The 12,961-nt window shown below is 36.4% G+C and overlaps 2 protein-coding genes and 2 non-coding genes across 4 annotated transcripts; 3 read left to right on the top strand and 1 right to left on the bottom strand.

The window, feature by feature from the left end:
• The first annotated feature begins 6 nt into the window (after positions 1–6).
• LOC145719078 (large ribosomal subunit protein uL18) lies at positions 7–5,057 on the top strand. Its single transcript, XM_081810605.1, has 4 exons — positions 7–204; positions 1,274–1,451; positions 4,307–4,395; positions 4,820–5,057. The coding sequence occupies exons 1-4, from the start codon at positions 20–22 to the stop codon at positions 4,917–4,919; spliced, it is 552 nt and encodes a 183-aa protein (XP_081666731.1). The 5' UTR covers positions 7–19; the 3' UTR covers positions 4,920–5,057.
• Positions 1,107–1,202, top strand: LOC115938149 (small nucleolar RNA SNORD21). Its single transcript, XR_004073342.1, has one exon. It is a non-coding gene; the product is annotated as a small nucleolar RNA SNORD21 (small nucleolar RNA).
• Positions 4,475–4,611, top strand: LOC115938152 (small nucleolar RNA SNORA66). The gene has a single exon (XR_004073347.1). It is a non-coding gene; the product is annotated as a small nucleolar RNA SNORA66 (small nucleolar RNA).
• A 245-nt stretch (positions 5,058–5,302) lies between the features above and the next one.
• Positions 5,303–12,917, bottom strand: DIPK1A (divergent protein kinase domain 1A). The gene is made up of 3 exons (XM_081810604.1): positions 12,736–12,917; positions 8,125–8,301; positions 5,303–7,199 (listed from the first exon to the last, which is right to left on the bottom strand). The coding sequence occupies exons 2-3, from the start codon at positions 8,299–8,301 to the stop codon at positions 6,387–6,389; spliced, it is 990 nt and encodes a 329-aa protein (XP_081666730.1). The 5' UTR covers positions 12,736–12,917; the 3' UTR covers positions 5,303–6,386.
• Between the last annotated feature and the right edge of the window lie 44 nt (positions 12,918–12,961).

Here is a 12,961-nt window from a genome sequence, read left to right as displayed (position 1 = left end):
GCTCCTCAATAGGTTTGGCATGGACAAGATCTATGAAGGCCAAGTGGAAGTGACTGGAGATGAATACAATGTGGAAAGCATTGATGGTCAACCTGGTGCCTTCACCTGCTATTTGGATGCAGGGCTTGCCAGAACTACTACTGGAAATAAAGTTTTTGGGGCCCTCAAGGGAGCGGTGGATGGAGGCTTGTCTATCCCTCACAGGTAATATCGTATTCAAGGCTTCATTGTTTGGACTCCCAGTATTTCCATTTCTAACTGGTTGGACTATGGAGATTACTGAATGAATCAATTAAATTAAGTAGCTATCCTTGTGTTCCTGCTATATGCTTAGTACTCTGCAAAAGGAACCTGGCAGGGCAGGAAGGAATTGTAATGCGTTTTATAAATGAGTTTGAGGTTGTTCAAGGTTGTGGAGCCAGTAGTGGAAAAGCCAGGGTTGAAACAACTAGCTTTTGTGTTGTGGCTTAGTTCTGGTTAGAAATGAGCAACTCCAGTCCACTCCCCTCCCAGTGTATTTTCTTTTCATTGAGAATGAAAATTGTTTTACTCCGTTATGGAAAACTGTCGACTCTAGAAAAAGAATTTGAGAAAAGGCTTATGAGAGCTTTCAGCTGGAAGTAAGATTATAGACCATTCACATAAGTTAAATAGGTTTTGATTTGGTAGTTCCTTTGGTTTTGAGTTAATTTTTGTTATTGTTGAGTAGATGCATCTTTAAAAAGTGATTAGTTAGCTTCTTAGGGATATTTTAGTGGTTGGTAAATCCCTAACAAAAATTTCTTCTGGCTGTAGGTTTTGGGGTTGGGGAGGTTAGCCTTTAAAATGTAACCTAACTGGAACTTCTATAATGGTAGGGCATATTTTTTTTGAGGACCTGCAGGTCTCTTGCAAGACACCTATCAGAGGTGGTCTTGAACAAATTACTTTTTCCCATGTGCCCTGAGGCAGCCCTGAGAAAGTCTAGGATTTGGAGGGAGCAGATTTGAAACTCTTTCCTATGTTTATAAGGAGAACTAACTTTAGTGTTGGACACTTGGTTTTCATGGCTTTAAAGGTGTTTGTAGCCTGATTTTCTCTTCCTTCTTGGAATTCAGAGATTAGCTGCTGAATGATGATATCCCACTAACTGAGCGGTCAGTAGTTGGTCCTTTGGTTGCATATGATGCAATTAATTGTTTCAAGACGGGACTGATGGCAGCTACTGAAATGAATTCCTGCTAGTGAACTGATTTTAATCCTTAATACTAAAATATGAAAAACTTTATTTTAGTACCAAACGATTCCCTGGTTATGATTCAGAAAGCAAAGAATTCAATGCAGAAGTACATCGAAAGCACATCATGGGTCAGAATGTTGCAGATTATATGCGTTACCTAATGGAAGAAGACGAAGATGCTTACAAGAAACAATTCTCTCAATACATAAAGAACAACGTAACTCCAGACATGGTAAAAATTTTAACTAAAAATGCCTGTGTTGGTTAATTTATAGAGTCAGGTTTACTACTTGGTTTTTGTGGTTACATTAATAGTTTTTTCTTTTTAAAGATTTTATTTATCCATTTGACAGAGACACCACAAGAGAGGGAACACAAGCAGGGGGAGTGGGAGAGGGAGAAACAGGCTTCCTGCTAAGCAGTGAGCCCAATGCGGGGCTCTATCCCAGGACCCTAGGATCACGACCCGAACTGAAGGCAGGCACTTAATGACTGAGCCACCCAGGCGCCCCACTGAAATTAATAGTTTTATTTCAGGTTAATAGTTAAAAGTTGAACCATGAGTATGTTAACAGGTATAGATAGACTCAGATAAGCTGTTCTTATCTTAAAGTGGAAGGACATGAAATTGGGATACTGGGTGAGGGTAAGTTAAAAGTCAGGGTAATTATAAAGAGCTAGACTTAACCAACATGCTTTTAGGAATTTTTAGATAACTGAAGGGTAGCAGGCTTCAAGCATCTAAATCTAAAGCCTTTGGTGGCTTTTACACATTTGGCTGTTCTGAATTTATAGACTTCATTCCTGTGGTCATAGTTAGAATCCTCTATCCTGATAGGAGATGCTAGTTACTAAACTTACTTTGAAGCCGTGTGGAAGAAAGGTTCTTTATAGCAAGTAAGTTCTATGTTCTGGACTTTCTGAATGTCTCAGGCATGCACATGGAGAGTTGTACTGATTATTAGATCATTAGTTCTTCTTGATGTTGCAAATGGGAATTTCATGTTGGAAATTTTATCAGCCTAAAGTTATATCTTCAAGGCTATTTATTAACACATTGTAGTAATGGAAGATGATAGGCATAGAACACAAAAATAGCACTGGTTTTTATAAAACTTGTATACAACTATGGAGTTGTGTATAAATTGATGTTACATATCAAATGACTGTTCTGTTAGTGCATAATTTCTATTTTCACACAGCTTTGGTTATGAGAATTTGAGAGCATGAGTGAGTGCGTAGTGGGAGAGGGACAGAGGGTGAGGCTCCACACCAGCATGCGGGGGGCCTCAGTCTCAGGACCCTGGGATCATGACCTGAGCCAGAACCGGAGGCAGATGCTTAACTGATTGAGCCACCCAGGCACCCTGTAAAAATTATTTCTATTTTAAGATTTTATTTATATATTTGAGAGCGTGAAAGAGAGCGAGCACAAGCAGGGTGAGCAGCAGGCAAAGGGAGGAGCATGGAGTCCGATGTGGGGCTTGATCCCAGGGCCCTGGGATCACGACCCGAGCGGAAGGCAGACGCTTAACTAAGCCACCCAGGCACCTGTGAAAATTATTTTTAAATAGAGTTGTAATTGGGAAAAGATCCTTTTCTGTTATTTGTATGCTTCGTACACAGTCTAGGGATAATAAACATATAACTTGAGTTTTTGAGCTAGGAAAAGGGTAATACTACATTAGTTTATATTAGTAATGCAAATGCATGTTAATTTTCAGAAATCCATACTTTTATGTTACTATTGACAATCGCCCTTGTTCCCTCTGGTAAATAGGTCTTTTACTTGTGACTCTAATTCTGCTTGGCCTGCATAGTTTTTCTTCCTAAGATATCTCTTCCTCTGGTAATGTTAACTTGTTCAGAACTTTTCAAATTCTCAAGCTGCTTTCAGATACCAGTTTCCTAATGCTCTCCTGTATATGTGATATATTTATCTGGACCACTCTTAGGCTGATGTACTTTTCCCGGCTAGCTCATTAATTTGATCTTTGGAGGCCTTTTATGCATGCCTGCTGAAATCCTCTGCAGACATCTGACATGTCTCCAAGAGGAAGTGGTCTTTACCTAAACTCATGCTATTAGCTACATACATGGTTGTGTATCCTGTTTGTCTCTTTTGGAAGGAATGGACCGAGTTGCTTAGATTTATTAAATGACTACATTTGAAGTCATCAAATGGATTTGTTAAATACAGTGGAAAGCTATAATAGAATGCTTAACAGAGGTAGAGAAATTAGTTTTCAGGAGGGATTTAGGTAGTTGAGGTCTCCTGCAGTGTTGGCATTATTTTCATTTGCTAAGTTTTACACAAGTAATTTTAGAGTTGGATTACTTCGACTTATTCTTTAGGGGGCTGTAATTGTTCCTAGATTTGGGTAGTGAACATTCAGGTATTTTATAGCTGTTTCATGTCTTGATCATCCATAGAATCAAGTGTCATTTGGAGGAGGTAATTGAAACAATTTGAGAATTTCAGCATTGGTTTTTGATAAGTTTTAGAACAAAATTCTCATTAAGATCTAATTGGATGGTGTTTTGGGGGTTTCTGGGGAAATTGAAACCTTCTGTTTACACAGAAACCTAGTAGTAATAGATACAAGAGGTCCCTGGTGTGCAATGCTGGGAGTAGCATTGAAAGAACTATCAGGTACTGATGGAAAATACAAATCTGGGGTATGTGGGAGAACAAAAATGAATTTATAGCAGTTGCTTTTTGGCCCCATCTAGTCTTCCTTAACATCTTAAATACTTTGTTTTGGCACAAATCCTCACTTGAATAAAAGAATTTAGGTCAGACAGTATTTTAAATGAACATACATGTTTTTACAGAAACCCATGCAAATTTTTGAGTGTGATTGAGTTTTGTGAATAGTGTTAGTTCACATTGCGTATGGGTTTCTTAGGAAAATGTGGGCTACATGTAGAAATTTAAAGAGATAACCAGGGTTGACCTAGTTTAGTTCCTTTTGACAGTCTGGTTTAGAGACAAAATAGAACAAGTAGTAGAACGCAGTACACATTATATGACTATATAGGGCATGTGAAATGAAACCAAGTACTGTTTGCTTTGCTTTCTTTCAGATGGAGGAGATGTATAAGAAAGCTCATGCTGCTATACGAGAGAATCCAGTTTATGAGAAGAAGCCTAAGAAAGAAGTTAAAAAGAAGAGGTATGCATCTTACTATTGTCTTTTTAAGAGGTTGGGAGGAGTTCCTTGCCTTGTTTCATCTTAGTCAGACTCTCAAGTTGTGCAAACTCGATCACTAGCTCTGCATGATGTTGCAGAAGTGAGGGGAACCAGGTTTGCTAAAGTAATTGTGGTGATGGAAATGTGTAAGCCTCAGAAGGTACTTACTGAGCTGACCTGTTCTGTCCCAGTACAGTGTAACTACCAGTTATAAAAAAGGTTTATTTTTTTTTTTTACCAGTTACTGCATTTTTAAAGTTAGATTAAGATCATAAATGTATATTGGAACTTGGATTGTTTTACCTAATCCCAGAGTCTTTTTCAATCAGAGTTAACTATTTTCTATCCTCTATAGCTATGCTTTTTAAAAATTACATTTATCTCTTAATTTTACTTTGTTTTTTAGGTGGAACCGTCCCAAAATGTCTCTTGCCCAAAAGAAAGATCGGGTAGCTCAGAAGAAGGCAAGCTTCCTTAGAGCTCAGGAGCGGGCTGCTGAGAGCTAATAAACCAAACCACAATTTTGTATGAAGACTTTTCAGTTAAAGACAATAATAAACTTATTCATCAAGCAGCTGTCTGTGTTAAACTCTTATTAATGAAACTGTTGGAAATAACCTGAAATAAAAAAGCAGAGGAGTTGACCGGTTTTTTTCTTTGAGAAACAAGTATAACTTTACATATTGACTCAAAATTCACACCTGCTTCTCAGGCTTCTGTTTTCCCTGACAGGAGTTAATCCCTCCAGTTGTATGATGTGCAGCTCTCCCTAAACAGTGTGGCAAGCAAGAGACCAACTGTCCACTAGGAAATATTTCTTCATTCATTGTAACCAGATGGCTGGTGGGAAGAAAAAGTACCTTCAAAGTACACAATTTTAAAATAAAACTAGTGCTAAATCAATGGCTTTAATTTTTGAGAGAAAGCTGTCCAATGAAGTTCACATAACTAACATTCACTTTACTCAGGTGAAAACTGAGCAGAATATATTGAGTCTTCCTTCAGATAAGGTGCTCCATTTTATGGAGATGTTGAGAGATACATGCCAGATCTTAATAAACATGAAAATAACATTAAAAGGGCAAATATTAACTTGCATATCAAGTTTACATGAAAAAAAACTTACATGCCTCTTAAGAAATAGCCCTTTGGCCAACAGGAAATACTGTTCAAAAATGGAAAATTGTTATTAAAAAGTTATATGATTTCAGAGTCTGGCTCCTAATGTCCCACTTACCCATAGCTCAAATTCAGATACATGGATCTGGGTTGGGTTTGATGGCCTTAATGTCAGTTTTAAAGGACTCAGCTCATTGACACTAAGAAGGACCCATCAAATCTAGGATGATGAAAGCTCATCCAGTTTCAGCCTCTTAAAATTGGCAATTACGAGGCTAATAACCACTCAAAACATTCTGAAGCCATATAATGTCTAAATGTTTTAAGTCTATAAATACAACAAACCATGCTATTAACCCAACATCTGTTTATAAAGGAGTAACTTTACCTGCTTTGCAGTCTTAATTTCTGTTAATGTGCGAACTTTACCATGCTAAGACTTTAGTAAATGTATAAGTATTTTTTTAACCGCAGCTTCAATGCAAACAATGTTTCCAGCAATGGTATTTTGGCTAACATCTACAAAATACTCTCACTGTTGATATTTATGGAATGAGGCTTTTCACAGCATTATTTTAGGTCATTAGTCAAAATAGTTACACAGTGAATGTACTGGAAAATCAACCAGGGCTTCTAACAGCAGGAATGAAATCTTTGGACCTGTTCATCCTATACCTCCTGCCATTACTTCAGCAATCAACATGTATCTTATGATGGCTTCTTAAAACCAGGGGGAAGGAGTTTTGTGTAACTGGCAGGGATTTGACTCAGAAGCTTTTTTTTTTTTAATGCTCAAACATTTTCCTTAGAATTGTTAAGTTTCCTATAATTATAGGTCACAATGTCCAAATGAACTAAGAGTCATTTGTATAGGAAATTTTCTTCCACAGTAATGTTTTTAGGTTATTTAGTATCAAAGAATGTTCCATTTCCATTTGATGTGCTGTGACTTTGAGAGCAATACAAGAATAAAGTTGCTTTTCCAATTCTTCACGAATTTCACTTGGAGCACCACGCAGTAGGTAGTCTTTGAGTAACTGACAGGCTTTTGCTAGGTTTGGTTGTATCACTTCTGAAGTACACTTCATTGTACTCTGATCACAGCTAGTTCGACAATCCGTGCCATAAACACAGTCCAAATCAGACTCACAGTGACGATCCTTTATAATTTCTTTCAGGTTTGTCTCTGGCACAATTTTTCTCATGTCCACCATTTTCAAATCATACTTGTCATTATATCCTAGGTTTTTGGCACTAATATCACACATGAGGAAGTTTCCATAGGGGCCGTGGAAAACATCTTCCACAAATTCTAGAAGTCCTATGGCTATTTTAGCCTTTCTAGGCCATGATGGTGTGAACAACTGATCCATGCTTCTTCTGAACCCAGATGGAATAAAAAGTTCAATGACCCATGGAAGGCTTATTCCATAAAGAGAGGTATATTCAACACTTTCCATCACATAGAGATCACCACAGAATCCCATTAATTTGGGGGTATGCTCCTTATCTTGAAGTATCACCATGAGAAGAAATTCATTTAGTTGAAGAAGTGCCCATGCTGACTTTGCTTCCCCCAAGGAAACCTGGCCATCTTTGTCTCCATCAGCCACCGTCAAGATGAGATTAACCAGTTCAGAGAGATTTCCTTGGTCACCCAACTTTGCCTATAAAGGTAAGAATTTAGCTAAACATAGAAGGTTTGAAAAATACCTCATATGTAATATACATATTAATTTTATGGGGATTACCATCTTAAGTAATAATCTTGTTCCTGAGTCTCCATAAAGGAACTTAATACATCTCCAAATATTTATGATACTTACTATGTTGATTAGAAGTAGGTTTTATATAATTGTAGTAAAACCCACTTCATTAAGTATATTTAAGAAATGGGCCGCCCTAGCTCCCATAGCCCCATGGGCCCTGTTGATACAGTTATCCAACACACTAATTATTCTGTCTTATTCATACATTTACTTGCAAAATTGCGGTGTAATGTGCTCATATCCAAAGTTATAATGAGTCAATATTTTTTCCTATTTTCTAATTAACACATTAACAACTATTTTGTTTAAGTTGTATTATTCCAATGATGAAGGTTAAAAAGTATGTCCCTGTGAAGGTTCTTAGGATAAAATAGTCTGAAAATGTAAACTTAAAAGATTTTGAATGAAAATATGACACCAATAAAAAACGAGATTGTTTCCAAAATGGTAAATTTTTTATCTTTTAATATATTAAATCTTTGAATATTTCTTTAAATTTTTAAAATAATTTGCAATCAGGGTATGTATACTAATTTTAGTCCTTCTCCCACCTTTTAAAAAATGTGTATCGGGTACAGTATCAAACTATAGAGCTGCTCATTTACTTAATGAACTCACCTTTCATATCTGGACATTTTTAGCTTTCATAAATAATGTTAATGTAAACACCCTCCACACATTTTATTTGAATTTTTTCCTCAAGATGGAGTCCCGGATGTAAGTTAAAGAATAGCAACATTTTTATGGCTTAGGATGAGGTCTTGCCAACTCTTCCAGAAGAATGTACCACTTCACACTAGCAACATGTGAATGGAATACTTACTTTAAAGAGACTATAGACCATTTCTTTGAATTTCTGTACAGTAGTTCCCCTTGTTGGCTTATCAAATAGCACTATTTCTTTCCTTGGTTCCAATTCAGTTCCAAAATCAAGATGAAGTGCTTGTTCCATTTGACATTTCACAACACCTGGTAGATTACCCCAAATCCCTAAATACATCTATGTGAAAAAAGAACAACAAATTACTCTTTAGGATGAATAGAGAACTTTACCAATGTATTTTTAGTGTCTTCTTCCTCCTACAAAAACAAGTAACAAAATATTGAGATTTAGCTTTTTTATGTAACTTTTAGATTATAAAAGCAATGCATGCCTAAATAAATATATTTTTGACCATGATCAATTTTATTTTTTCCAATTTTTTAATTGTGGTAAAAAACTAAAAACATAAAATTTACCATCTTAACCATTTTTAGTGTACAGCTCAATGGTATTACATTCATAATGTTGTGCATCCATCACTACCATCCTTCTGCAGCACTCTTTTCATCTTGTAAAACTGAAACTCTATACCTATTAAATAATAACTCCCTTTCCCCCTCCCCCCAAGCCCCTGGCATCACCATTCTATTCTCTGTCTTTGTAATTTTGACTACTGTAAGCATCTCATATAAATGGAACCATACAAAATTTGCCTTTTTGTGACTGGCTTATTTCACTTAGCAAGTGAAACTCAAGATTCACTTAGCAAGTGAATTCAAGATTCATCTGTACAGTAGCATGTGTCAGAATTTCCTTCTTTTTAAAGCTGAATAATAGTCCACTGTATGGATATACCACATTTTGCATTTCTATTCACCTTCTGATGGACACTTGGATGCTTCCACGTTTTAGCTATTGTGAATAATGCTGACCTGAACTTGGGTGTACAAATATCTTTTGGAGACTCTGCTTTCAATTTTTTTAGGTATGTACCCAGAAGTGAAATTGCTGGATCATAAGAACAGCATATTTTTAATTATTTTGAGGAACTGTTTTCTGCAGTAACTGTGCCATTTTACATTCCCACCAACAGTGCATAAGGGTTCCAATTTCTCTCCATCCTTGTCAACACTTGTAAATTTCCATTTTTTGATAGTAGCCATCCTAATGGTGTGAAGTGGTATCTCACTGTGATTTTGATTTGTATTTCCCTAATGATCAAGTGATGCTGAGCATCTTTTCATGTACTTATTGGCTGTTTGTATATCTTTTTTTGAGAAATTGCCTATTCAAGTCCTTTGCACATTTTTTAATCTGGTAGTTTTTGTTGTTGAGTTTTAGGAGTTCTCTCTCTCTCTCCCCCTCTCTCCTTCTCTATTTTTTTTTAGTAAATGTGGGTGGGGCACAAATTCATGACCCTGTGATCAAGAGTTGCATGCTTTACCAACTGAGCCAGCCAGGCGCCCCAGGAGTTCTCTATATATTCTAGATATTAATCCCTATTGGATGTATGATCTGCAAATATTTTCTCTCATTCTGTAGATTTGATATTCTTTTGATGCACAAAATTTTTAAATTTTTATAAAGTACAATTTGTCTCTTTTTCTTTTGTTGCTTGTGCCTCTGGTGTCAGAGCCAAGAAATCATTGCCAAATCCAATGTCATGAAGCTTTTACCCTGTATTTTTTTCTAAGAGTTTTATGGTTTTAGTTCTTACATTTAAGTCTTTGATCTATTTGAACTTAATTTTTGCATATGGTATTAGGTAAGGGTCCCACTTTGTTCTTTTGTATGTGGATATCCAGTTTTCCTAGCACCGTCTGTTGAAAAGACCATCCTTTCTCTATCAAATGATCTTACCACTCTTGTCAAAAATCATTTGACCAAATATGTGAGGGCTTATTTCTGGGTTCTCTATTCTATTGATCTATATGTCTGTCTTCATTCCAGTACACACCGTTTTGATTACTGTAGCTTTGTAGTAAGTGTTGAAATCAGGAAATATGAGTCCTTCAGCTCTATAGTCCTTTTTCATGACTGTTTTGCTATTTGGGATCCTTTGAGATTCCATATTAATTTTTGGGTGGGTTTTTCTATTTCTGCAAAAAATGTCATCAGGATTTTGATGGGAATTTCACTGAATCTGTAGATCACTTTGGGAAGTATTAACATCTTAACAATACTAAGTCTTCCAATCCATGAACATGTGATGTGTTTCCACTTGTTTATATCTTTAATTTCTTTCAGCAATGCTTTGAAGTTTTCATTGTAAAGTCCTTCACCTCCCTGGTTAAGTTAATTCCTAAGTATTTTATTCTTTTTGATGCTACTGTAAATGGGATGGTTTTCTTTTTTTTTTTTTTAAAGATTTTATTTATTTATGAGAGAGAGAAAGCATGAGCAGGGAGGAGAGGGAGAAGCAGGCTCCCCAAGAGCAGGGAGCCTGATGCGGGGCTTGATTCCAGCACCCTGGGATCATGACCTGAGCCGAAGGCAGACGCTTAACCGACTGAGCCACCCAGGCGCCCCAGAATGGTTTTCTTAATTTTCTTTGTAGATTGTTCATTGTTACTGTATAGAAATACAACTGATTTTTGTGTGTTGACTTTGTTTCCAGCTACTTTGCTGAATTCATTTATTAGCTCTCACAACTTCTTCCTACATAAAAGGTTTTTCTCCCCCCCATAAAAGGTTTCTACCCCCATTAAAGGTTTTTCTACCTCCCATGATCTACATAAAAGATCATGTCATCTGCAAACAGATATAATTTTACTTTTTTTTTTTCAAAGATTTTATTTATTTGACAGAGAGAGACACAGCGAGAGAGGGAACACAAGCAGGGGGAGTGGGAGAGGGAGAAGCAGGCTTCCCGCTGAGCAGGGAGCCTGATGCGGGGCTCAATCCCAGGACCCTAGGATCATTACCTGAGCTGAAGGCAGACACTTAACGACTGAGCCACCCAGGTGCCCCTAATTTTACTTTTTCCTTTCTAATTTGGGTGCCTTTTATTTCTCTTTCTTGTCTGATTTGGCTAGAACTTCCAGTATTATGTTGAATACAAGTGGCAAAAGTGGGCATCCTTGCCTTGTTCCTGATTTTAGAGGAAAAGCTTTCAGACTTTAACCATTAAATATATTAGCTATGGGTTTTTCACATGTGGATTTTATTATGTTAAGGTAGTTGCCTTCTATTCCTATTTACTGAGTGTTTTTATCATGAAAGTGTACTGAATTTTGTCAAATACTTTTCCTGCATCAACTGAGATGATCCTGTGGGTTTTTTTCCCCTTCATTCTGCTGATCTAGTGTATTAAATTGATTGACTTTTGTATGTCAAACTATTCCAGCATTCCAGGAATAAATCCCATTTGGTCATGGTGTATGATCTTTTTAATATGCTCAATTTGGTTTGGTAGTATTTTGTTGAGGATTTTGCATTAATGTACACAAAGTCTGCAGATTTCTTTCCTTGTACAAGTGTCTTTATCTGGCTTTGGTATCAGGGTAATGCTGGCCACACAGAATGAGTCAGGAAGTATTCCCTTCTTTTCAATTTTTTGGAAAAGGCTGAGAAGGATTTAAATGTTTGGTAGAATTCACCAGTGAAGGCAGGCTCAGGGCTTTTCTTGTTGGGATACTCTTGATTACTGATTCAATCTCCTTCTAGTTATAGATCTATTCATATTTTCTATTTCTTGGTAGGTTTTCTATTTCTAGGAATTTGTCCATTTCATCTAGGTTATCTAACTTGTTGGTACACAACTGTTCATAGTACTTTCATATAATCCTTTTTATTTCTGTAGAATCAGCAGTAATGTCCCCACTTTATTCCTGATTTTAGTAATTTGAGCCTTCTCTTTTTTTCTTAGACCATCTAGCTAAAGGTTTGTCAATTTTGTTGATCTTTTTCAAGAACCAACTTTTCGTTTCATTGATTTTTCTCTATTGTTTTTCATTTCTCCATTTCATTTATCTCTGCTGTAAACTGTATTATTTATTTCCTTCTGCTAGCTTTGGGTTTAGTTCGTTCTTTTTCAAGTTCCTTAAATTGTAAAGTTAGCTTGTTGATTTGAGATCTTTCTTGTTTGTTAATGTAAGCATTTATAGCTATAAATACATTTTTTTAAAGATTTTTATTATTTATTGAGAGAGAGAATGATAGAGAAAGAGCATGAGAGGGAGGAGGGTCAGAGGGAGAAGGAGACCCCCTGCTGAGCAGGGAGCCCTATGCGGGACTCGATCCCGGGACTCCAGGATCATGACCTGAGCCGAAGGCAGTTGCTTAACCAACTGAGCCACCCAGGTGCCTGCTATAAATACAGTTTTTAATAGTCACATTACACAGAAAGATGAAAGGGCAAAACTCTTCTGTTTCCATTTCCCTAATCCCATACCCCGGAATTAGTCACTATTAATAAATATAAGATCCATGAGGGAAGTAATCTTATCTATCTTAATCATCACTGAATTCCTAATAACTAAACAGTGTCTGGAATATACTGGGAATAAGGGATTAATAAACATCTGTTGGATGAGTGAATCAAAGCATACAAAATTGAAGTATATAAAATTTCCTAACGCTCTGGTTCAAGAATTCTTTTAATAATGCTTTCATTTAAGGTAAAATTAGAGTGCATTATCATTCTGGAATGTTTATTCATAATGTCCATACCTGATTGTTGGGCTTGGTGGATAAGCATTTCCCAAAGTATAGAGTTTCTGTAACACAAAGGCTATTACATGCAGGCCCATCAATAACTCCAGTCTTGTACTTGTCACACTAAAAACCAGAAAACAAAAAGTAGTTAATAGGAAAATGTTTACAAGAAAAAACATAATAAAGACAATGTAAGGAGATATCAGTATTCTTTAACATGAAGTTCTATGAGGAAAAAGAA

This window comes from Leptonychotes weddellii, unplaced genomic scaffold, assembly GCF_054177405.1.
Source record: "Leptonychotes weddellii isolate Sample4059 unplaced genomic scaffold, ASM5417740v2 HiC_scaffold_2991, whole genome shotgun sequence".
In the NCBI taxonomy this organism is placed as follows: domain Eukaryota; kingdom Metazoa; phylum Chordata; class Mammalia; order Carnivora; family Phocidae; genus Leptonychotes; species Leptonychotes weddellii.
The sequence above is the reverse complement of the archived record's forward strand: the minus strand, read 5'-3'. Positions and strand labels throughout refer to the sequence as shown.